The sequence below is a fragment of the Vulpes vulpes genome, chromosome 6, assembly GCF_048418805.1.
Source record: "Vulpes vulpes isolate BD-2025 chromosome 6, VulVul3, whole genome shotgun sequence".
Classification (NCBI taxonomy): domain Eukaryota; kingdom Metazoa; phylum Chordata; class Mammalia; order Carnivora; family Canidae; genus Vulpes; species Vulpes vulpes.
In genome coordinates this window covers 7,696,005-7,721,815 of record NC_132785.1, presented here as the reverse complement: position 1 = coordinate 7,721,815, position 25,811 = coordinate 7,696,005, and the positions used below count along the sequence as shown (strand labels likewise).

General features: G+C 42.9%; 1 protein-coding gene across 3 annotated transcripts in view; it reads right to left on the bottom strand.

Annotated features, from left to right (window-relative positions):
• Window positions 1–25,811, bottom strand: part of ENOX1 (ecto-NOX disulfide-thiol exchanger 1) — a 275,313-nt gene that overhangs the window by 5,650 nt on the left and 243,852 nt on the right. For all 3 annotated transcript variants that reach the window (XM_026009602.2, XM_026009603.2, XM_072760625.1), the window contains 2 exons: window positions 17,581–17,683; window positions 6,506–6,591 (listed from right to left, as the gene is read on the bottom strand). In XM_026009602.2, coding sequence (XP_025865387.2) covers window positions 6,506–6,591; window positions 17,581–17,683 — 189 coding nt within the window. The remainder of the gene's footprint in view (window positions 1–6,505; window positions 6,592–17,580; window positions 17,684–25,811) is intronic.

The following is a 25,811-nucleotide window of genomic DNA, read 5'->3' as shown; positions in this document are numbered from 1 at the left end:
CCCGGGATCACGACCTGAGCCAAAGGCACAAGAAGAAGGACCCAGGCGTCCTTCTTGTGCACTTTAAAGCACAAAAGGCAACCAATATTTAGTAGCACTTGCTGGGTGCCAGATACTGTTGGGTTTTTCATGTAGTAAGTCATTTAATACACATGGTAACCCATAAAAACCCATTTTACAGAGGGTAACATTCAGGCATAAAGACATTAAATGAGTCACCCAAGGTCACACAGATAAGAAGTAGTGAAACTGGGATTTGAAATTTTTATTATAATAATAATAATTTTTATGATTATGAATTTTTAATCATAAAAATAGTTCGAGTGATCAATTAGCCATTCCTCGGATCTTGACATAGCTGGAAGTTAGTGTAATGGAATAAGCTTCTTCAAAAGTAGTTAATGCTAAGTTGTCTTTGGTAGTGCAAGGTGACCGCCTCATTCTGTCGTAAAGATGTAAATACTATAGACAGGGATGTGTCACAATTATGGAACACACCACCTCAAGTGAACTCCTACCGAAAATCTCCATTTAATAAGGCTCTCAGATAAATTCTAGAGCAATCTCTGTAAAGATGTTTTGTATCTCATGCTAGAAGAAAGATCAAGGAGAAACTGCTTTTAACTGCTTAATTTGATGGTTTTTAAAACTTTCTCTACCCTGACAAAATAACTTTTATGATGTATTATGTTTTGGGGTCTTCAAGACAAAGTGAAAATTTAATTTGTCTTTTTTTTTTTTTTTTTACCCTCTGTCCAAAAAGAATTTTGATGTTACAAATATTTCATTTGCTTTAATTCTGTTTTCTCCTCCTCCTAAATCATTTGTCTGCTCTTGTAATTTTGCCTTTGCAGCATCCCTTAATCTTCCCCCTGATAATTTCTTGGTTTTGAGAATTGAAAGAGTCCTGGGGTCATCACCCAAAACAAAGCACTCAGACCTCACTGGCCAGGCTCAGGGTGAAGTGTACCCATTCCCCCATCGGTGTGGAGGATTCCCTTCCCCAAATCCATTCTGAGGTCAAGGCTTCTCTCTGAGCGCCTGTTTGTCCTTGATGGAACCCACTGGGGGCCGGGGGGTAGGGGTGTGCTGGCCCAGCTGCTGAATGGTGAGGCTAGAACTCCGTGCGGGGCTACAGATGCCCAACCCAGCCCTGCTTTCACGGCACCATGTTCCTCTCAAGTACCCGTGGTGAAGGGGCTTCTGTGTGGCATTGCCGTAGAGGCTAGAGACCAGTGCTGTGCTTCTAAAATCACATTCACCCAAACACCGTGTTTGTGGTGCTCTAGAAAGTAGGGAAGATGGTCAGAGATGTGATGCTTTTATTATCCGCTTACTCAGCTGGCTTTGGTTCCAAGAAATTGGTGGTCTGTGTATTTTCAATCTTTGATGTTGTCGGTGGATCCCTGCCACCTCTGTTTTGTTAAAAATTTTCTAAGTCTGGCATCTGTTCTTTTAGGAGGATTGATTTGTTCTAATTAATTTAAAAAAAAAGAAAAGAAAAGAAAGAAAAGATGAGAAGGAATAAAGGCTCTGTGTAACCAAGGGGCTTGTGTGGTGGTAACACTGCAGAGGTAATTTGTAAGATCTGCTTGATTTATTTTCTGATTTGCTGACTCCAGCCCAAGCCCACTGCCTCCTTGCCAGGCCTCTAAGCATGTATATAAATTGACACAAGCAGACATAAATCAATTTTATTACGGGGATGGCTGGCTCCATGTCCCACATCAGTCAGGCGAGAGAAGCCGAGGGATGAGGGGTCCTTGTTTGAGGCACTGAAAAGACACTGGCATAGGCTTTGTCAAGGCTGGAGAGTCAGAGAAGCCAATTGCGAAACCACATTTCCTTCCATAGGATAAACTGACTGTTGGCCTTTAGTGCCCATTTAAATCTTGTTCATTCCTCATATCCCTGGGCAGCGCATGGCATCAGCACACAGACCCCCCTTGCAATAAACTTTTGTGGAGAGAAATACAGAATATGGATGGGAAAGAAGGGAGGGCACGGGAGGGAGAAATAAGGAAAGAAGATCAACATAAGTGAGGAATTAGGAAGACGGAAGAAAGGAACTAGAAGGAAGAGGAACAACAGGGAGGGAGGGAAGGAGGAAGAGATAGGAAAGGAGGAAGATAAATGGAGGCAAAGAGTGAGTGAGAAGGAAGGATCTGGATGGAAAATAAGAGAAAGAAAGAAGGAAGGGAGGGGAGGAAGGGGAGAGGTGTTGGTGACAGTAGCCCAGAGGGAGGTGTGGGAGTGAGCCCACACTCAGGGATAGCTGCCTGGTGACCGCGGCTCCCTTGGACTTGGCCTCTCTCCGACTTCTGTGCCACTGAACATCTGCCTGCCCGATGTGGCCCTTCATTAGTTCATGTCTGATTGTCCAGTCATTTTATAACCATTACCTCAATTCGACTACCAACTGTTCGAGAGCAGTGCTTTTTCTTGGATATCTTTTGTGCTCTGGTCGTCCCCTGTTCTTCCCAGGTCCCCACGACAGCGCTGGGTTCCTGGAACGCGGTGAATTGTCCCCAGTGTTCACTGGACCCCTGGCAACCGTGTCAGTTTCTCTTGCTCTAAGTGTGCACCTTCCTTTTTATTCTTTACGTGGCCACATGGGAGTAGTGTCACCTCCAACGCTTCACTTATCATGTGCTTTCCAGAGGTGGTGTGATATTTAAAAACAGTGACTGTCGGGATCCCTGGGTGGCGCAGCGGTTTGGCGCCTGCCTTTGGCCCAGGGTGTGATCCTGGAGACCCGGGATCGAATCCCACGTCGGGCTCCCGGTGCATGGAGCCTGCTTCTCCCTCTGTCTGTGTCTCTGCCTCTCTCTCTCTCTCTCTCTGTGACTATCATAAATAAATAAAAATTAAAAATATATATATAAAAAAAAAAAAACAGTGACTGTCGCCAGAGCAGTGGAAGACTCACTCACTCGTTAACGTACTATGACAGGTGACTGTTTAGGAGAACACTAGAATCTACATAATACTGAAGATTTTTTTTCGGAGTGGGGGAACCTTACAGACACCACTGAGAATATTTCATCTGCCCTTACTGCCTAGCTGTAGTCCAGGAAGGAATGCTCTCCAATTAAGGCCAACTGGAGTCTTCTTGGGACTGAACTGAACGAGGCATTTAGTTTTGTGTTTCAGCGGTGCGCTCTTAGTACGGCCTGCGGACGGCCTGCTCCTCCGGTGGGAGATGTACACAGGCCCGTGAGCACCGTCGATGAACGGTGGTATCGTGTCAGATGGTGGGGCTTTGTAAATCCTCCAGTATCTTCTGCCGTGTCGAGTCTGGTTTTCATAATCAGATCTACCTGGTGGGCCTTGGGAGGGGGCTATACATATGCAGAGGGGGAAGCCAGACATGCTTGGGAGAACTTGAGTCCCAAAGAATATATAATATGGGGGAAGGGCAGAAGAATCCCTCCTCTTGACTGTAAGACGGGAAGTATTCATCTGCTAATGCTCAACTCAGTGTGACTTTCTTGCTTCCTTAGCATCGCTGAGTGGACTCAAGGGCTCTGGGCTGAACGTGGGGATCAGAAACCTTTTCAGCATAGTGCGACCTTGAAGAGCTTACCTGCCTGCACCCAGGACACAATTTTTGACTTGGCAAAGTTTTAGGAAGCCATCCCCCCCCCCCACCTACCACCCTCCTTCTGCCTTCCTCTGAGTGAATCTTTATGACGTGGTCATACGATCACATTCCGATACAAGAGGGCTGAGGGAATAAGAGTGGGTGGTTTAGAAGAGGCTGAGAGAAGAGGAAAAATATGCAAATATTATCAAGAGTAGGAATAATATTTAACTGGAAAATGGCCATTTACTGGGCTATACAGTTTTAGGAGCCATGTGCAATTCACATGCCCAGCATAATTTAAATTAATTCCTGGCTCTTCTTCCATTTCTAATCATTCTTATACTCATATGTGGCCTTTGGGGAAATCCTAATAAAATCAGCTCCATTACAGGCTGGATTGATTGAGCCTGCTTTCCTTGCTCGTGTCAGCCCTGGGGTACGCAGAACCTAAATGTTATTTTACAGTTGTCGTAATGGTGATACTGTCTGATGTCAAACTGTGGCGTTTTAACTGGAATTAAACAACAACAACAACAAAAAACCCAACCACCACCACCACTCATCGTACTAGAGTCAGCAAAACCTCCATGTCGTGGAGGCCAGGCTGAAGCTCGGTGGGGACCTGGTGACACCCAACTCATTCTGATTAACCAGAGGCAGATGCACCAGGCTGCTGCCCTGGAGAGCCGCAGCGTCAGGGGGCTGGTGGTGGCTCCAGGATTCTGAGCCTTCCGGCAGCTGATAGAAGGACAAGGCCCTGGTGGTCACTTAAAGGGCAAACCTCTCATTATTTTGTTTTCTGCTTTAAAGCCCTGAGGATATGGAATTCCAGTATATAGCAGTAGCTTGGTCTCTGGATTTAAAAAGTCTAAATATCCTTTCAGCCTCACTGGGAGAGAGACAATGTTGGGTCTAATCGCTGGCATCTAGGAGTTTTAGGGCACGTTTTCTATTATAATTTTTACTTTAGGCACGAGGAAACAATTCGGCAGCTCTACCGAGCATTTCATTCAGGAGACGGGGGGCTGTCTGGGGAAGACCCTGTGCATTTCCTCCGTGAAGGAAATACTTTCTTCATTATCTCCTAAAATAAAAGTACCAGGCCGAGATAAAACGGAATTCCCTCTAACTGAATGAATCCCTTCCCAGAGAGGCCGATCATCTAAGGGCCAGAGAACAAGTGTTGTGAATTCTCTCCTGAGAGACTACTGAGGGAGACCACATAAATTCTACCTGAACAAATGGATGATGGACACACTATACTGAAGGTTAGGACAAGAAAATTCATTATTTATCACCCCCACCAGGTGATTTTTACCCCCTCCACCCTGACGCCAAACTCACATATATACTAACACAACTGCTTCCCAACAAAGGCCTCCCACTTGGGATTTCCAAGAGGAGAAGGGGAGTGATGTCAAAACTCAAGGGAAGGGTAAGAGCAACAACAGGAATAATTTCTTGAGGGCTTATTCTATGCCAAGCTATACAGGTGAAAGCAGTATTTCATTTACTCTTTCAGGCAAATGGAGGGTTGATTATAAGAATGATATTGGAGAAGCAAAAAGAGCAAAGAAGCCCCTTCGGAAAGCTTTATTTCAACAAAGTCACATTGTGTAGCTCATCCTTCTCATTTTTTCTGAGTTAACACAAGCATTTTCTGTTCCTCCCTATCCACGTGAGGGGAGGCCACAAAGAAGACAAGAACACGAGTGTGAACCTCAAAAATCTTACAATCTCCTCATCCCCATTCACTCTGTTTTGGTCTACCCTATTACCAGCTGTGAGACAATAAAAGGGCATGAATCTCCGTGACTGAAAAATACGTTTTGTTCCAGACGAGTCTCTCAGAGGGGTAGTATAAGATCCATTAGAAAGGTCAAGCAGTTGGTGGGATCATGAATTGGTAAAGATCATTTGGCTCCGAATGAGAACACAATGTAGTAATTTAATTGATACCAGCCACCGAAGATTTAGAACGACTTGTATGTGTGTAGTCAGGGTCACAGAACTGCGGGCTGGGGGCCTGGTCCTACAAATTCCATGCACTTTGCTGCACTCTACGCAAGAGCTTATTTCCATTTTCCCTCCCAGCAGGACATTTAACAAGCTACTCAGTGGCAGGCTTCAGTTCTCTGCTACTGTGTCCATCCCCTTCCAACGGCTGCCCCCTCGGCAATGCTGGTGAATGACACCACTTTATTTCAACAGGGGCCCCTCTCATTGTTCACTGGAATTTGAGACATACATTGATACACGTGTTGAGCTCTTTTTTTTTTTTTTTTTATCCTTTCTCTTTCAGAACACAAATACCACAATGAGTTAGGAGCACAGCAAATTCGCAGAGGAGCCACACTGAGCCTCAGAGAGATGAAGAGTGCTGTCCTGACTCTGGGTGCGACCCTTGTGGGGCCCCGCGGAGAAGAACTCTGCGGTCACTTTTTCCATTTAGAGAATAATGCTGAAAAACACCTGATGATACAGTTTTCTTGAGAGTCATAGCAGATCTTTATGTTATTTGAGGTGATTTTCCCTCCATTGTCTAGAGTCCTTACCACAGAATCCTGTGAGAATATGGTCTAAGGATAATGCCCCATTAGCCAGCCTGGCCTGATTTCTCCCTGTTTTGGGAACTTTCAGGCCAACCTATAATTTTAAGTCCCTCATATGCTTTTCAGAGTAATTTGGCATCTGCTGAAAGTCATTGTCATTTGAGATAACTGCTTTTCTTTCTATAAAGACAAAAGCAAGTGAAAAGACGACAGCGATCTGCCAAAAATGGAGGTCCTTGTGGAGAAGTACTGATAAATCTCCAAATGCTATTCTATCCCTGATGCAGCTCACGCAGGGTCCACCTGCAGCCAGCAATCAACACGCTAAATCTTAGCAATGCAAGGCCACTGGAGAAAAAGAATTTACCTTGGAGTCCAGCTGCTGCATGTATGACCAAAGATACTCTATATTGGCTCCAAAAGGATGGACGTGAAGGAACGTCGAGATGATGCCTGAATTAAAAAGACAAACAGTGGACATTACTGAAAGGCAAATAAGAGTCTGAGTCAAATCATGTCATCCTATCCCAGGGATGGTTTTGTCAGGCTAAGTTATGGTCTCACCATTTTTAATAGCACTCAACAAGCATTCAGTAACAGTCGTTTTGAAGACGACAGTCATAGTAACGTGGCACACAGGACACTCCCTCTCCTGGAATGACACTAGTTAGAAAAGCAAGACTTGGAGATAATTTATAGATGAATAAAGGTATTTCTAAACAAAGACTCCTGGAAGCATTTCAACTACCAATTTTATGCTTGATTTACCAATATAAAATTGTAGTTATTGGGAGGGTAAAATTCTCTGCTCTTTCCCTCAGTGGCCTTTGCGGAATGAAAATGGCTCGTACAGCTGTGTCAGAGATCACACAGCCTCAGAGTTTCCTGATAATTACAGCTGCTAGTTACGAAAAGTATTTAATCCCTATTCCCTCTAACTGCCACTGAAGGAAACCCAAATCCTTTATTTCCCCCTGGTTGTTTCGGTTGTTTCAACAGAGCCAGCTCGCTCTCTCCTTGCTGCTCTAATTTACAAGATCATTTTAAGAGGCCCAGGAATGGATGGTGTGGCTGGAGTCTGACATAAGTCAGAAGTCTTTTCCATTGTGAAAATCAGCTGTCACCATTGCACTGACAAATGAAAGGCTGGGTGTTGGCGTCAGGGCTGAGGTAAATAAAGGCATGACTTTTCTATCCTCCTTGCTCCTCTATCCAAAATCAAGACTCCATAGACCGAATGCTGCTGTTTGTTATGAAACTGTGTTCAGACGGACATTTTTTTAGTTCTCTTTTTAAGCAGGCTTTGAGATGAATTAAGTCTGAGGATAAGCCCTCACATTCTTTACTGGGAAACTCTGATGTTTGAGAGCCAGAGGTTGAAAGAAAGACACACGCTTGTCTGACATGCAGGCAGGATGAGCCCTAGAGGAGCACGTCGTTCTTGCCCAGGGTCATCCTGGGAACTGCAGGGTGACCTTGGATTGATCTGGGATAGGGTCTCGTGGCCTCCCGATCTCCTGTGTGGTGCTGAGATGCCCCGGGATGAGTGTCAGCATTTGAAGAAAAGTTCCCAGTTGAGCCTTCATCTGAGGACAGAGAACCGAAGGGTCTAGACCACGCTCTCAAAGAAGACGTGTCCTGAGAACACCGCTCGTAGGAGGTTTATAGTGGTTAACAGAGAAATGAGGAAGATGGAAATAATTCATTATTTCTCTATAACGCTAAGACCTCAGTTTTCAGGGACTGACCTGTTTTTCTTGAGATATGAAGAACTACCATTTTATTCTGAGATCATGTTCCCCCCTCCGCTTTTTTTTTTTTTTGCCAAAATATCCTTTTATGAAATAATGGCCATAGTAGAAGGTAATAATGGTAGTTTTAATATCTTGAAGTGGCAAACAGCTATTTTAATCTCCTTAAGTGGAACTGACTGCCTTGTCCCCCTCCTACCACTTTGTTAATTTATATTTTAATTTCATAGACCTGGCAACCACTCCTCTGTGTCTTTGGGTTCTCGGATCTGGTGGGGGGGGGGGCACTGTAAGTAGTTCTCTTACTAATGAGTTAAAAATATAGAAGCTCATGCAGGACTTACTTAAAAAAAATAAGTGAGAAGTATTTTTAAAAAATAACACTTATTTGCATTTGTTACGTGGGAGGAAGGGGGTGGCATCCTTAAGGGGAAACTCCAGTTGCAGGCTGGTGAATGGGGGTCTCCCTGATGTCCCAGGCGGAGGACAAGTGGCGCTATGGTCACTAGGATCACAGGGAGTCCCCAATAAATTGGTAGGCGGGCCCTCCCTTCCACCTCTATTAGAGGGCAAGACCTCTGGCCTTGTGAGAAGGTGAGGGTGTTCCTTTCTCCTGGCACACAGGCTCTCCCAGGCAGGGAGGGGGGTGCTCCAAGAGAGTGGCTCATAGAACCACGAGGGGTGCTTCAGGATAGGGGCAGTAGCCCCTTTCTTGGTGGGAGATCTGCTTAGGCAGCAGACCAGTCAGCCTTTGGGGTGACAAGGATGTGTGTATTTCCCACGGGGTATGGGGCACCTTAGAAGGCAGAGTTTTGAGCAGTCTTGTGGTGCATAAACCACCCCCAAGGGCACCAGCAAATAGAGAAAGGCATTTTTTGTATTAATCTCTCTACTGGACAGGGACTCATCACCATCTCCTAGATAACCCACAGCCTCTCCTATAAATATCCATGGGAGCGTGACGTGAAGTTAAGTGTCTTCAGTAGAATAAGTAGAATGAGTCAGATGAGGATTGGGGTGGGGTATGGGGAAGAAGTTGATAACTTGGCCTAGGAGATGAAGTGCTGAAAAAGAACATTTAGGGATACCAGTAATGGGAGGACCTGGAGCGGCTGCTTTTGTTGTCTCTGTGGACATGCTCCCTCGTCCTGGGTGTGTACCCCCAGGGAACTCTGCCCTTAGACAGTCTTTGGGTGTTCTGGTTCAGTATTGGGAATATAGTATACATTTATAATAAATGTATTTTGAATGAATTGATCCTCTAGAACTAAGACTCGCCAGTATACTTGTTTAAAATTTCTACTGTCCTCTTATTGATAAATAGGGATAAATAAGAACCTTAAAAATTGCTACAGTACTAACTGGTGATGTTTAGCAGTCTTTCAAAAATCAGGTAACTTTGAGGCATTATCCACTAGTGATTCCTGCCCTTATCCTATTATGGATTCAGGACAGAGCAACCTGAATGTTTTAGGCATGGAAACCTTTTTTTTTTTTTTTAAAGATTTTATTTATTTGAGAGAGAGAGAAAGCATGAGCAAGGGGTAGGGGCAGAGGAAGAGGGGGAAGCAGACTCCCCACTGAGCAGGGAGCTCAATGCAGGGCTCAATCCCAGGACCCTGAGATCATGACCTAAGCCAGAGGCAGACTCTTAACCTACTGTGCAACCCAGGTGCCCCAGGCATGGAAACTTTTTATTGAAAATCTTTTGCTCATAAACGTAAGGAGAAAATGCTTATATGATTTCTCTATATCTTTGTAAAATCAGACCTGACCCAGACATGAATATCTTCCCCTGGACGGTATTCAGAACCGTCACTGTGGTAGCTGATATTAATAAGCCATTCGTTTTTCTTTATAAAAACTGAGCAACTGCCATTAGATTCATTTAGGGCCAAAGTAGGTAATGAAATAAAGCCTTCCCAAGCTTTTCCTATGGATGGCAACTAAGCTATTCAGTACCGCTTGCGCTACAGCAGAAATAGGAAACATTAGTCATATCCTCCCGAGTACTGCGCCCCTCCTATTCCCTACTCCCACCCTGCCTACCGCTGCCCATCACAGTGTCATCACTGCAGAAGCATTAGTCATGCCATCTGAGAAAACGTAGTTCCTAAGCTCTGGTTTTGGATTGCATTCATGGGTGGGGTGAGGTGGGGCTTCCTGAATAATTAACTAAAGCCTCTTTGTAGCTCCTTTAAAAAGAACTGGTATAATTCCGGAGGATGAAAAAAGGGCAGGTGGAACTTATGATCTAACGCTTAATGCTGCAAACCCAGAAACTGGAGACTGTGTTATGGTCCTCTGGGAGGGACCTAAAAGCTTGGAGAAAAATACACTACCAACTGAACTACCATTACTGAACTGGTGGATCTCCAAAGGGACAGTCACTCCATCACTGGTCTTGGCTGTTTCCATGGAGAAGCAGAAGTCTCCATATTTAAGGATGAGTTTCCCAGCCAGGAAGATACAACTAAGTGTAAGTCACTGATTTAAGAAAACAACAACAAAAAAGGAATAGAGGAGGCTGTCCCTACTCTTGAGCTTTCTGCATATTGCAGGGCCTTAAAAACCGCTTTAGAAAGACCTACAGACCAGCTCTGTACGGCCTGTGGTAGACCCCTCATTAGGAAGGCCAATTTAAACGGGCACATAAAAAAACATTTTGAGGTTTTTCCATGAAAATCATTGAGTTTATTCCCATTTTTAGACCTGACTAAGATCGAGGAAGTAGCAGCATTAAAATTAGCCAAATGGTGCTAGATTTTTACTGCTTCATTCACTCTTCTTTAAGCATTTCCTTAGCAGCAATTAGGTGCCAGAGTGCTAGGGACACAGCACTGCACAAGACAGACAAGGCTCTTGCTCTTGGGGAATTTATATTCTAGGTGAGTTACAGGGGATAAACACAAAGATTAAAAATAAAGGAAATATTTTCAGCTAGCTAGATAGCGGTAAACATAGCAAAGGAAACCTAACAGGCTCGAGCTTGGTGGAGTGCTACTTTACGCTGAGAAGGGGAGTCAAGGTACATTTTCCTGTGTCAGATGGGAAGGAGCCAGCCACAGTCAGCCCGGGGACAGGTGATTTCAGGTACAGTCAACAGAATGTGCAGGAGACCTGAGGTGGAAATGAACTGGCAGGAACCACCGTGGCTGGAGAGTGGTACAGCATGCGTCTAGAGGTAGGTGGGGAGCCAGATCACGTAGGGCCATGTATTATGGCGGAGTAAGGGGTATGGATTAAATCCTAAACATAGCAGGAAACCAACAGAAGAGTTCTAAGTAGGGGCGTGATATATCTGAATTACATTTTAAAAATGTTATTCCAGCTACTGTTTGGTGAGTAGGTGAAAAGGAAACTGGGAGACCACTTAGAAGTGTCTGCACAGGACCTGAAGTGCTAAGTAGTGATTTCAACCAAAGAGGAGAGGGCATTGAAGGTAGGGCTGATGGAATGCATGTGAGTGTTGGCGGGGAGGAGTCCTCAGTATTTGGCCTGAGCGACTGGGTGGGACCATTTTCTCAGACGGGACTACAAGGGGAGGATCATATTCGGGCAGAGTAAAGGGGGAATCAAGAGTTTGGTTTTGGCCCTACATTGGAGATGTCCATTTGGATCTAAATGAGGATACCAAATGGCAATTGGAGAGGGTACAAATTTGTGAGTCAGTGGCAACAAAAAGGGACTTGAAGCCAAAATGCTCAGTGAGATTACGTAGGTAGAGGAGCGGCCTCAAGACTGAACCCTGAAGCAGCCCAAAAGTTAGAGGTTAAGCTGAGGAAAACTCATCAATGGGCATGATCCATAAGAAAGAATGGTGTCATGACAGCTAAGAGAAGAAAGTGTTTCTGCTCAGAAGGTGTGAGGAGTCAACTGTGTAAAGTGCAGATGACAAATGGAACGGTTGAGAAATTGGCAGTGTGAAGGTCTCTGATCCCACTAACAGAACTGCTTCCGTGTGAGGGTGCGAGCCATACTGGAGTGGAGGCTGTGAGTGTAGACAGGTCTTTGGAGAAGTTAGGTTTGCATGGGGAGCAGGGAAATAGCTGTTGGAGTCAAGACAAGTTTTCCTTCTCTTTTGTTTAAAGGGGTGAGATAGCAGAGTTCGTGTTAATATGCTCAGGGTATGAGCACCTGCTTACGTGTAATATCACCACATAAGGGGCAGCGCAGCTTTCGTAACAGCCCTCCTAGATTACAGAATAGTGAGCTGAAAAAGACCGTCTGATCAGATCTCCTAACTTTATATGACACGAGGAATTAGATCCACAGTGGATACGTGATTTGTCGGGTGAATCCAATGAGGGCTGTTTAGAGATTATCAGGCACTGTGGTTCGTCACAGGGCCAACCCACCGCTCTCCCGTCTTTTTTTTTTTTTTTTAAATTTTTTTTATTTATTTATGATAGTCACAGAGAGAGAGAGAGAGGCAGAGACACAGGCGGAGGGAGAAGCAGGCTCCATGCACCGGGAGCCTGATGTGGGATTCGATCCCGGGTCTCCAGGATCGTGCCCTGGGCCAAAGGCAGGCGCCAAACCGCTGCGCCACCCAGGGATCCCTCTCTCGTCTTTTTTTCTCTGGTGGCCTCCTATTTAAAACATTTTATTGGTTATCTGTTGCGAATAAAATATCAGTTTGTATATTCATTTTGGTCAGATGGAATCCCAGCAGAATATACTCCCCTTCCTCAGGCTATGTGCAGTTTCACTCCAGACTGTCAGCTTGGAAAGTTCTGGCCGAGATGAGCTTATCACTACATCCACAGTGGCTGATTATCTCCCAGGAAGTTTAGAAAACCCTGAGGCCTGGCAGCTTACTGGGCAAGCAGGCCTCCCAGGGAGTCCTGGGAACCTTGGCTCTGCAGAGGAGCAGCTGTCCCTCTAGACAGTTCTGTCTTGCTGGTAACCAACGGAGGCCTGGCCAGAGGCAGCCTGAACTGTTCTTGTTTCATGTTGCAGCCTACAAGGCATCCTGGACACTGAACTGGAGAGACGGCAGGGGCGAGGCCATGTGAAATCTGGGCTTCCCCCTAAGCCAGGAGTCTGCACAGTGCTAAAGCGTTCATGGGAATTGGGGAGAGGCTGTGAGTAAGCGGTGGAAGATGGATCAAACACTGGGATTGGTTTTACGCTTCTCAGTGCATTGGGATTCTAAAACGCTTTAACTGTCCAGAAAAGCAGCTTGTTCTGCTAATCTGGGGAGTATGATACTGATCTTGTTTAGTTTTTTTTTTTTAATTTAAAGAAAAAATTAAAAATGTCTGTCTGTTGGTCTTACTTTAACTAAACCCTTAACACTACATCTGGTCCTTTCAGTACGTTGTTCCTTGTGTCTGAACGGGCCTTGACAACTCCCTTATCTATCTGGAGAAATTCTATGCATCCTTCAGGACTCGTTCAGCCGTCCTTTCTTCCAACAAGGCATCTGTAGCATAAGTAGTCCTTTCTTTGTGTTTCTGATTTTAGTACAAACCATATTTCATTGTCATTAGGTGCTGCCTTTCTCACTAGTCTATGAACTTCTTGAGGGAAGAGACGATCTGATCACTAGCATCGGGGAACACGGGTTTGGGCCTATGGCAGGCCAGTAGTTCTTAGAGCCTGGTCCCATTACTGCCTGTTCAAGCATCACCCCGGATGTTAGTTTTACAATAAATACAATCTGTGTGTGTGGGGCCAGAGAGTCTGCCTTTTAAACAGGCTGCCCAGACGATTCTTTCCCAGAATGAAGCCTGGTAATTTTTATAGCAGGCTCTTGACAAATGTTTGTTGATTTATTGATATGGACATTTGTGTCTTGGAAACAAGATTTAGGTCAATGACTCATTCTTTATGGTCAGTAGCTTTCAGAGAAGCACACGCTTTCCAGATTACTTTTCTCAGGTGCAGCCTAAATGTAGCCTCAACTCCATTCACTGAAAAACACCAAAACATCACCATTTAACCTTCTTTAAGTGCATTTCTCTACATTCCTTTCATTTGCTTCCTAATACCCATGTATTAGGGGGGGACGTTCTCACTCAGATAGAGACTAGTTGTGCACAGATGCATGAACGGGTGACAGTGATAGAAGTGGGGGGGGAGTTTGACAGGAAGCAGCTGGTTCCTAGTAATATGTATCTGTAATATGTATGTCCTGATCTGTAGAGGAATCAGGGTGATCTGTAGTTTGACTTATCATTAAGAGTAACAGGGCCTGGGGGAATTTTGAAGAACAGATACTTTTTATAAATAAAGTTGTTGAAAAGGTTTGGACTGTATCTGGATGGGATTTGCAGTGATGACTAGCATTGACAGTGTGCCAGTCAGGGCTGTTAGGATTGGAAATCTACTGTTTTAGAATTATTGAAAAAGAAAGAGAACATGGAGTGAGTGATACAGACCCAGAGTTAAACTGTTAGCATCTCTTCTGAGTTTTTCCCTGTCAATAGAAAAAAATTTTTTTATCCATTCTTCATAACAGTAGCCAGTGGTTTCCAAAGTTTCTGTTCCATACAGGTTCAGTGCCTGCCAAATCCAATGTGTAGGCCATATGTGAAGTGGACAAGGAGCTTTGGCCTAGACACTAGGCAGCATCACTGACCTAATGTGTAATTACTACAGAGCTGTGATCTGTAAAATAGTACCCTGCATTGCCCTCTGTAAAAACTTACTTCTTTTAGGTTATTATATATAACCTTCTTTTAGGTTATTATTATATGTTAACCTCTCTTTCCAAGCATTGGTTATAAAATAATCCAGAAATCACAATAATAAAGTGCTTCCTAAGGGCCCATCTTTTTAGCCGAGTTGGAAGATAGCACTTGGTCCCCATTAATCTCAAGCAGAAAGTTTGGCAGAATGGCTGACCTCTCAAGGGACTCAGGATCCAAATCCACAAAACCCCAATAATATCAATGGAATCCCACCGATCTTCTGTTAGGTATACCTGCCTTATATCTTACAGACTCCAGTCCTTTAAAAAGGGACAATAGAATGTGTAGAAGAATACCTACTTTTGCCCAGATAGATTAGTGTAACAGTAATCGCAAATAATTAGGATTGCTTGTGGTTTAGAAAGTTCTAGCCTCAGTTTTATGTTCTCTGTATATGGAATCTATTTGGATAGCTTATTTCTCACTCCCGGCTTCTCTTCCGGGAAGTCAAGATTTATGCCACTGTGCATTTTTATAGAACATTTGTGTGTCCCAAGAGGGTGTTATCTGAATATATTTGCATATGGCATATACTATAGGTACCCAGAGGGGATGAAGGTTTTGCTAATTATTTCCAGTTCAAGGGAGATTTCTGCTGGGCTGCTGGCCTTCGAGGCTGACTTACAGCAGGCCCTCTCTACCCTCTATGTGCTTAATTATTCTGAGGGAATATTCCAGGGACATTGCAAAGAGTATTCCTGACCTCTCTAGATATATCAGAAGTCCAGGGGAACTCACAGTGTCATTCTGCCTACAAGTATTCTTCAGAAAAGAGTAGCCCCAGCACCAGAAACTCCTTTCTCTGTCTGGCCTGGTCCAAAGCAGGTTGGGACCCATATTCTGTCATTCTGTCCTTGTGACAGCCCTCATCTAGATTCCAGAAGCTGCAGGAGAAGTCTTTTTGGTCCCAACATTCAGCGTTCTACAAAGGACGAATGGCCAAACGCAATTAGCAGAGAGGCATACCGAATGGCAGGATCCATTTGCCAGTCTTGGAAACTCTTTTCAACCTCAGATTCCTCTGAATGATGATTCTCTCTGTGACTACCAAAGGGTAAGTACCTCGGTATTTGTGGGGAGGGTCTGGGTAGGGAATCACATCTCATTTAAAACCTCCGTTAAGGTTGAGTAAGATAAAATATCAAGGTATAGAGGTAATGGAAAAATGAAGGGAATAAACAAAAAACCTCCCCAGTTTATTTTAATAAAAGACTTGAGTTTCTAGCTTCCATTCTACCTAAACTTTGTCATATACTGATCAAAAGGAGTGTCAAATGCTAATATAGGTAAACCAGTTCAAAAGACCAAAAATGAGAGGGAAAATCTTGGAAAATTCAGAATTGGTTGTGCCTACTTTTTATTAAAGATTCTAACTTACTAAATTTTTTCTAGTACACTTGAATTTTTTAATACTAAAGGACCTCATGTTATAAAGGTAATCTCCTATCTACTCCTATTAACCTGTGGTGTGTAAAGTAGGTCATTTCTTAAATTTTGAAATAGTTGAAAAAAAGTGTGTGTGTGTGTAGTAACTATTTAGGAGACATTGTAAGTGAACTGTGTTCTCCAAGTAGAACATACAAGGAGAAGCAATCTTTAGTGAGAGGCAGGAAAATTTAAAAATGGAGATTCATTCCCATTTTTTAAAGCTTCAAATGGTATTACTCATGCTTAAAGAGGGGACGTTTACTGCTGATCATCATGTGCTTTTGTTCATACCCTAAAATCATGGGGGACCTCACAACTTTGTCACACTAAGCAAAACAGAAACAGTTGTCAGAGTTTGACATGTTTTCCAAAAGAAGAAAAATCTGGTTGCCAACTACATATGGGTTCATTTTGGGTTCCTGGAACTGATAACACATCAACATGTCTTATGAAACTTGTGCATGGCATGTTATTACAGCTGTATATCATCAGAGAGAAAAAAATAATTGGTTTTCCTTAGAGTATCTCTAAGTTGATGTCATATTCAATAACCCCGTAGTTGAAAAATCTATATATGATGGATGAAGTTTGGACTATCTTCAATTTAATTCCTCCCGTGCCAGCTTCTACAGGCCCTGGCGTACTGTCATTTTGAGGTGAGTGCATGCATTATTTAAAAAATGCAACCAGGTGCTACTTCTGCCAGAATATCAACTATAGAAGAACAATTTGTCTCACATGTACAACAGCCTCATTCTTCACTCTTAACTGTGCCAAGGAGGAGCCAGTTTAAACTTGGAACCCCACGCCAGGGTCAGTGCCAAGGCGCAGCTTGTATCAATGCTGTGCATTACAGACTGAGGAGGACAGCTTCTCCTTCTCAAGAGCGAGGACTTTGGAGATAACCCTTAAACATACCAGCTTCTAAAGTGGGTTCCCAGACACATCATCAGCCTATCCTCATCAAGAACTCTTCCTTGTGAGAATGAGTACTAGTTCTCGATCTGCTCATGAGGACTCTCAAAAGAGACCATTTAGAGCTTTGTTTCTGGTCCAGACCAAAAAACAAAACAAAACAAAAGAACCAACCTAGATGTATTTTGTGGGGCAAATAAAGAATAAATTTTTCCTTTCTTTCCCCTTTCTTAGTGGCCAGGTTGTTTTATTTATCTTGGTTAAATGAATCCAAGCTTGGGCAGGGAAGCCTGGATTAGCATAGCAGTGGTAGTCCAGATGTCCCTATATCATCAACATTACAGGGCTGACCTCAGGATGCAGCTTCTCTTGAGTCTGGGGATCTGGCTTGATTTGGAACTTTTGGAATGGACACAACGTGGCCTTCAGTTGGAAGTGGTATGTCCAAAGTTTGGAATTCAGATTTGTAACATCTGAGATGCAAAATAATCTGTCTTCTTGTAATGAGTTTTATGTTGTACAACCAACTACTTTACATGATTACAGTATAGCAAAACCCTTTGGTTTTTATGTCCCTAATTTGAAGTTTAATATGTTCTTGACAACGAATATTATTTAAGATAAATAGATGAGGAAAACAATTTCCTTACCGATGAGCAGAGCTTCTTTCTCTGATTTTAAGCCTTGGCTTCTTTTTTCAATATTGTTTTCTCGGTCTTGGTTGACCAGTGCGACTGTCAACACATTGATTTCCTATGAAGTTAAAAACAGAAACCATATAGGTGTGCATGTAGATTTTGTACATTTCAAGAAAAGCCATCAGGTCTTTTCAACTCTAAAAAAAAAAAAAAGGTCATCACTTCCATTTATAACTGAACATCAGCTTTTATAAGTAATTGATCTATGTGCCCAAAAATAGAAAAGTAATGCTAAAATTTAGCCTCCTGGGTGTTACTCCCAGAAAACCAAGTAACTATGCAAAAGTGGCAAATTTGGCATAAATTATCTTTTGTTCATGTTTTGATTAAACTCTGTTAGCAAAAAATATTTGATTATAGCTACTTTAACATGTTTTTATTTCAAATATAAAAAACTTTTCCCAAAGCATGCACAAAACTGATTTATAATACTATGCTAGTAGCTTGTATGAGTGTTTGGCGGAAATAGGGCCTATTGGGAAGGTGAGATAGGATTGTTATTAGAAGTGTTTACGTTGAATAAGTATATGTCCTTATACACAACTGTGAAAGGTAGATAAAGCGAAGGTTGAGAAATTCTTTTCTTTGGAAACTAAAAATGAAGAATTATACAACAAACCAATAATATGTGGAACACTGACTGAAGTTGAACTATTTTTAGTTCTATGGTCTTTTTTTATTTAGAGTCAAAGAAAAATATTTGACTCCTATTCTCCCAGATCTGGTATTAGGGCTCAAAATGGAGAATGAGATAATAGAAAATCAAATGTAATGATCAGAGACATACATATATGGGATAGAATCATTAGGGTAGTTGAGTTTCAGAGGAAGATTTCTCACTGAAAGTTATCAAAGAAGGATGAGCATATTGAGCAAACAGTTGAGGATACTTATCAGATGATACCACAAGGCTAGATGTTCTAGAGATTAGTAGTAGGATGGGGCGAAGGAGAACTTAGAAAGTCTGGGCAAAAGGTTTGGCAGGTGTTATCAGGACTAGAACTGATTATAGGGATAGATATTGATCCAGTTAATACAAATAAAAATTGGTCAGATAAAGGACATCTAGGAAATAAAAAGCACAAACTCCATCTGAAGGCATTCAAATAAAAGAAAAAAACACTTCAGTGTGTGTCAATCACAAAAGTTCTATGAGCTGAATTTAACCCCTGAGCTGCTACTTTGTAAATCTGGGGTAATTAAAAATTGCCAGGAATGAACACTCTTCTAAGAAATTGCAATCGGCAGTATTTGGTGAGCATTTTGGAGGTTCGTCTAAAGGTCAGACTTACCTGCTGAAGTTGGAGTAAGAAATGAAGATGGGTGTAAGATAAAGATAGATCAGAGGAAGATGCTGGTTGGCTAAGAGGGTACTAGTGAGGCCTGAGGCTGATAGTGGGCATATACCCATAAGACAGTTGTCAGGAAGGGTTTAAGGAATGGTCCATATAGTGAGACTGGAGACAGCTGGACTTAAAGACCATTAGAGATGAAAGATGTTCTTATATATCTAAAAAGGGATCTTGGGGAGTGTTGTTGGTTGAACGTCTGCTTTTGGCTCAGGGTGTGATCCTGGGGTCCTGAGGTTGAGTCCCAGATCAGGCTCCCTGCAGCGAGCCTGCTTCTTCCTCTTCCTGTGTCTCTGCCTCTCTCTATGCCTCTCATAAATAAGTAAATAAAATGTTTTTTTAAAAAAGGGCAGATTCTTGGGAACCACCCCCGAAGGAAAAACACAATTCAGAAGTTTAAAACCAAACAAACAGTTATTTATGTAGAGGAGCTCAGAAGAGGAGTTAGAGGAAAGGTATAGGAATTCCCTCTGTAATGAAATAAAATAGGGATGTGTTTTAAGAGCTAGAAGAGGTCTAGGCAGAAAGAGATGGAAGATATTACCTAGAATGATGATAGTATCATTTAAGAGATAATGAACCTGAGGGGCGAATGGAAACAGTACCTCCCAAGAAAAGGTGATCTTTCACAGTCTGGATGGTAATTGGAGCCAAATGAAATTACTGAGAAGAGTTTATCAGACATCAGGCCCACATTAACTGACAAAACTGAGTGGTGTTCTGGAGCCATCACCCAGTTGAGAATCCAGGTTTAGTAAGGGAGAAGGACCACAGAGGGAAGGCTGTTGTTAGTACGTGAGGAACAGTCACAGGGGAAGAATAGACAAGAGACGGCTCAAGGGTCTTATCAGGCACTTGTCCCATATTCAAAGCTGGAAGGGGACATTGAGCAGGTCCCAACAAATTCTCCAGGGAGCCAGAAAGGGCTTACCACTGACTGTTACTTTGATAACGACTTAGGGTTGGGTAAATGGGGACGGAAAGAGAGATGAGTCCTGGGAAATATCTTAGAGATCGACTATTGCAGCATGTGCTCTGCTGACCACAAGTGATGTTCTCCTACATGGTCACTGTCAGTGACTGTGAGGCAGACACCCCTCTCTTTAAGGCTTTAACAGCAGTCCACGAGGCCAGGGCCCCAGTGGTAACTGTGGGTTCTGCCCGGGGTGGATATGGTGCTGCTTTTCTGCCTCCTTCCCCAAGGCCCAGAACTGTCCTGGGCAGTGGTACAGGGCCTAAAGAATGCAGTCAGGCAGGCTCCAAGTAGTGTTGGAAGGTTGTAAGAAGCTAGTGTCAAGAATCCACAAAAGGGGAACTCTCGTTTCCATTATAGTGCAAGGTGTGTCCAAGCGCACCCAGAGACCTGGGTCCACCAGGTCATTAGTGACGTGGGCCAACCTGTGTTCACTCAAAAGCATTACTACTGACCAAGTGCCCTGGAGCCTAAGCCAGTCGCAGGCTTGGTGGTACCAAGGTGCAGACTTGGAGGTTCTGGCAAGATGACAACATAGGAAGACTCTGAACTTCCCTCCTCCGGGGAACACCCCACATTATACCTATTGATAGAACAATTCCTCCTGAAAAACAACTAAGGCCTGACTGAACAGCTTCTACATAACAAGAGGGAGAATGGAAAGAGAGAGCAGTGTGAAGGTAAAGAAGGGAGCGCCTACCCCCACGCTGTGACTGGCAGTGGGGAGGGAAAGAACTGAAGGACCTGGAACTGATTCCTCACAAATTGGACACAGAAAAAAAGCCATTGCTTAAAAAGAGTGACTAGCATATAAAAGAGCCAGCCCTTGAACTCCACCAAATGGTGGAAGAGCTATGGGAACACTCTCTGGGTCCCAGAGACTGAAGAACAAGATGGTTTCCGCTCCCCCCTCCACCTTAAAAGCAGAGACCAGATCCCAGTCCGGTCACCATAGCTGGCTGGCCACCTCAGCAAGCCCCAGGTCCCCTAGGCAAACACCAGCCTCAGATGCACTGGGGCACAGAAGAAAGCCATGGTTTAAAAATAGCAACTAGCCTATAGAAAATCCAGCTCTAGAACTCTGCCAAATGGTAGGGGCAGTTGCTGGAGTGCTCTGTGGATAGGAGGGGCTGATAAACACCGTTTGGTCTCACTACCCATCCCACACACCTTGAAAGCACTGAATGATGCAAAGTTCAAGTGGCCTCACTGGCCTACTGCCTCCGTGAGCCCTGGATCCCGAGCTCACACCAGTACCAGCCAGCCCACCAAGGCAGCCACAGGGCGCTGCACACTAGAACATGTTTAGTTAGCACTCACCACAGCCCTAGCTTTCATGCCAAGGCTGCAAGCAGAAAGCACCAGAACACTCAAAACCCCCACCACTTTGGCTTCAGATGGCTTGCTAGGGCACCCCCAATGTAGAGTGCTCTAGAACCTTTCATCTGACATCTGCTTGAGCTCCAACTGCCCTGCCAGGGCCCCCAGCCCATGCCTCTATCTGTTCCAGTCATCACAGCAGGGCACCCCTGTACAGAGCACCACAAAACACTGCTGCCCAAACTGGCTTTGGCTCCAGTTGCCTGGCCAGGGAGCCCCCTGCAATAAGCCCCCAGAGACATCCCAGTTGGCACCTAATTTAGCTACAGCCGTCATCCTGGGGTTGCCCTCAATGTGGAGAGCTCTGGGACAAACTGGCTCGCACCTGCTTCAGCTGGCCTGCCAGGGGATATTTTGTGTAGTCCAGGGACCACACTATTCTGTGCCCAGTTTAGCTTTTGCTGTCCTGCCAGGGTGCCCCCTGCACAGAATGCCCGGAAAACCTGTTGGCCTATACCCTGCCTCAACTCCATCTACTCCTTCAGCACATCTTCTGTGCTGAGAGTCCTGGAACATCCCAGTTTACATTCACTTGAGCTTCAGCTAGCCTGCCAATGTGCCCTCTGTGCTTGGAGTCCCAGGTCCCCCTGGCCTGCACCTGCACTTTAGTTTCAGCTATTCTATCTGGGCATTCTCTGTGTAGACAACTCAGAGAACTCCCAGCAAGCACACTGCTTTGGCTCCAGCCACCCTGCCAGGGTACCACTTGCACAGAGTTCCCTGAACACCTTAGATTGTGCCCATTTCAGCTTTAGCTGTCCAGTCAGGGTACCCCCTATGAGGAAAGCCCTGGAACCCATAGCCTGTGCCAGCTACAGCTCAAGCCAACCAGCAAACATCACCAAGGACACAGAGGATAACCATATACAAGATGATTCCTTCAAGTTTAGGAGAAGTAACTGTTCATCTAATCCACAGAAACAGAGAAAGTTAAGCAAAATGGGGAGATGGAGGAATGTGCTCCAAGATAAAGAACAGTACAAAACCTCACAAAAAGAACTAACTGAAATGGAGATAAGCAATATGCCTGATAAGGATTTTAAAGTAATGAACATAAAAATGGTCACCGGGCTAGAGAGAAGAGTAGAAAAATCCAGTGAGGCCTTCAATAAAGAGATAGAAATGAAACTATAACAAAGAACCAATCAGAATCGAAGAACACAATAACTAATAAAATGGTAGACGGAATCAACAGTAGATTATCAGATGCAGGAGAATGTATCAGTGATTTGAAAGGGTAATGGAAAGCACACAAGCTGAAGAGCAAAAGAGGGTAAGAATTTAAAAAATCCAGTAGGTTAAGGGATCACAACATCGAGCAAACAAACATTTGCATTCTAGGAGTCCCTGCAGGAGAGAGAGAGAGAAGGGGGTAGAAATAATAGCTGAAAATTTCCCTAACCTAGGGAAGGAAACAGACATCTAGGTCCAAGAAGCATAGAGCATTTCAAATAAGATGAACTCCAGGAGCTCCACACCCTGACACATAACGTCAAAGGTAAAGAGAATTTTAAAACAGCAAGAGAAAAGCAAAAGTTACCTACAAAGGAAAACATGCAAAGACTGTCAGCTAAATTTTTTTTTTCTTCAGACTTTGCAGGCCCAAATGCAGGGGCGGGGTATATTGAAAGTGCTGAAAGGGAAAAACCTGCAACCAAAAATACTCTACCTGGCAAGATTATGATTCAGATTTGAAGGAGAGAGAGAGAGAGAGAGAGAGAGAGAGAGAGAGAGAGAGAGAGAGAGAGATTCCTAGACAAAAGATAAGGGAATTTATCACCACTAAGTGAATCCTACAAGAAATATTAAAGGGACTTCTTTCAGTGGAAAAGAAATGGTCATATGAGATGTAATAAAATACGAATAAAAAGATATATGACAGGATATACGTAAAGTATGGAGAAGGGAGTAAAACAGGAAGTGAAGTGGGAAAAAAATTTTTTTTCTTTTCTTTAATAATGGGCCTGAACTTAAATGACCATCAGATTAATATAGACTGCTAGTTACTTAGGACATTATATATAAACCTCTTGGTTACCACAAGCCCAAAACCTGTAAGAGATATACAAAAAATAGAGAGAAGCCAAACAACACTATAGAAACTAATCACAAAAAGACCAAGAGAAGAAACAGAAGAGCTACAAAAACAACCAGAAAACAAACAACAAAGTGACAAGTACGTATCTGTCAATTAATGTCAATGGCCTAAATTTTCCAATAAAAAGCACAGCGTGGTACAACGTATAAAAAAAAACAAGAGCACCTATATGCTGTCTATAAGAGACTTTTCTCCTACCTACAGAAGATAGGAACACATATAGAATGGAAGTGAAGGGGATAGAAAAATATTTACCATGCAAATCAAGGCAAAAAACCCCCCAACAAAACTGGGGCAACAATAGACTTTAAAACAAAGACTTTTAACAAGAGACAAGGGCATTCCAGAATGATAAAGAGATCCATGCAACAAGAGACTGTAACAGTTGTAAATATCTACACACCCAACACTGGGGCACCTAAATACATAAAGCAATGTTAGTGAACATAAAGAGAGACACTGATGGTAATACAATAATAGTAGGGGACTTTAACACCCCACTCACATCAATGGATATTATCCAGGTAGAAAAACCAATAAAGATCAGTGTCATTGAATGTTACCTAAGACCAGATGGACATAATAATATATACAGAATATCCATCCAAAAACAAGAGAATATGCATTCTTGGGGCACCTGGGTGGCTCAGTTAAGTGTCTGCCTTTGGCTTGGGTCATGATCTTGGAGTTCCAGGATTGAGCCCTGTGTTGGGCTCCCTGCACAGCAGGGAGAAGCTCAACCGGCTTCTCCCCTCCCTCTGCTTCTCTGCATAGCTCATGCTTGCTTTCTCTCTCTCTCTTTCTCATTCCCGCTCAAATACAATATTTTTTTTTCCTCAAATACAATCTTAAAAATTCAAAAACAAGAGAACACATTCTTTTCCTTAAGTGCACAAGCAGTATTCTCCAAAATAGATTATGTTAGGTCACAAACAAGTCTCAACAAATTTAAGATTAAAGTCATACTCTGAATCTTTTCTGACAACAATAGTATGCAATTGGAAATAAATCACAAGAAAAACCCTGGGGAAAACATAAACACATGGAAGCTAAACAACAGGGTAATAAACAACCAATGGGTCAGTGAAGCAATCAAAGAAGAAATAAAAAATTACATAGAGACAAGTAAAAATGAAAACACAGTAGTCTAAAATCTTTGGGATGCATTGAAAAACAGTTCTAAGAAGGAAACAGTGTACAGGCTGGCCTCTAGAAACAAGAAAAAACTCAAACAATCTGACCTTATGTCTAAAGAAATTAGAAAAAAGAACAAAGCCCAACGTGAGTAGAGGTAAGGACATAATAAAGATCAGGGCAGAAATAAATAACACAGAGACTAAAATTAATGAATGAATAAAACCAAGAGCTGTTTTTTTTTGAAAAGATAAAATTGATAAACCCTTAGCCAGACTCATCAAGAAAAAAAAGAGGGGCTTCTGGGTGTCTCAGTTGGTTAAATGTCTGCCTTCAGCTCAGATCATGATCCCAGTGTCCTGGAATTGAGCCCCACATTGGACTCCCTGCTCAGCAGGAGAGTTTGCTGCTTTCTCTCTCTGTACTGCCTCCTTCACTCACTCTCCTTCTCAAATAAATAAATAAAATCTTCTAAAAAAGAGATAAAAAGGACCCAAATAAATAAAATCCCATGAGAGAGAAGAAAGATCTTCCACCACAGAGATAAAAAGGCAATGAAGAGAATACTGTGAAAAATTATATGCCAACAAATTGGACAATAGAAAAAATGGATAATTTATAGAAACAATATCTTTTAAGACCGAACCAAGAAGAAATAGAAAATGTGAACAGACCAATTACTAGTAACAAAATTGAACTGGGAATCAAGAAACTACCAAAAAGTAGAGGACTAGGAGCAGATGGATTCATAGATGAATTCTACCAAACATTTAAGTAAGAGTTAATATATATTCTCCTGAAACTATTCCATAAAATCAAAAGAGGAAGGAAAGCTCCAAATGTATTCTATGAGGCCAGCATTACCCTGGTATCCAAACCAAACAAGGATACCACAGAAAAGAAAGATACAGACTAGTATACTTGATGAACATAGATGCAAAATCCTCAAGAAAGTACCATGTTCAAAAATACATTTAAAAAATCACTAATAACAGTCAAATGGGGTTTACTTTGGGGATGCAAGGATGGTTCAATATTCACAAATCAGCCACATTAACAAAAGATAAAAATTACAGTATCCTAGTAAAAGCAAAAAAGCATTTGACAAGCTTCAAATTTCATGATAAAAATTCTCAACAAAGTGGGTTTAGAGGGAACATACCTCAATAAAGTAAAGGGCATTTATGAAAAACCCATAGTTGGGGCATTTGGGTGGCTCATTTGGTTAAGCATCCAACTCTTCAGCTCA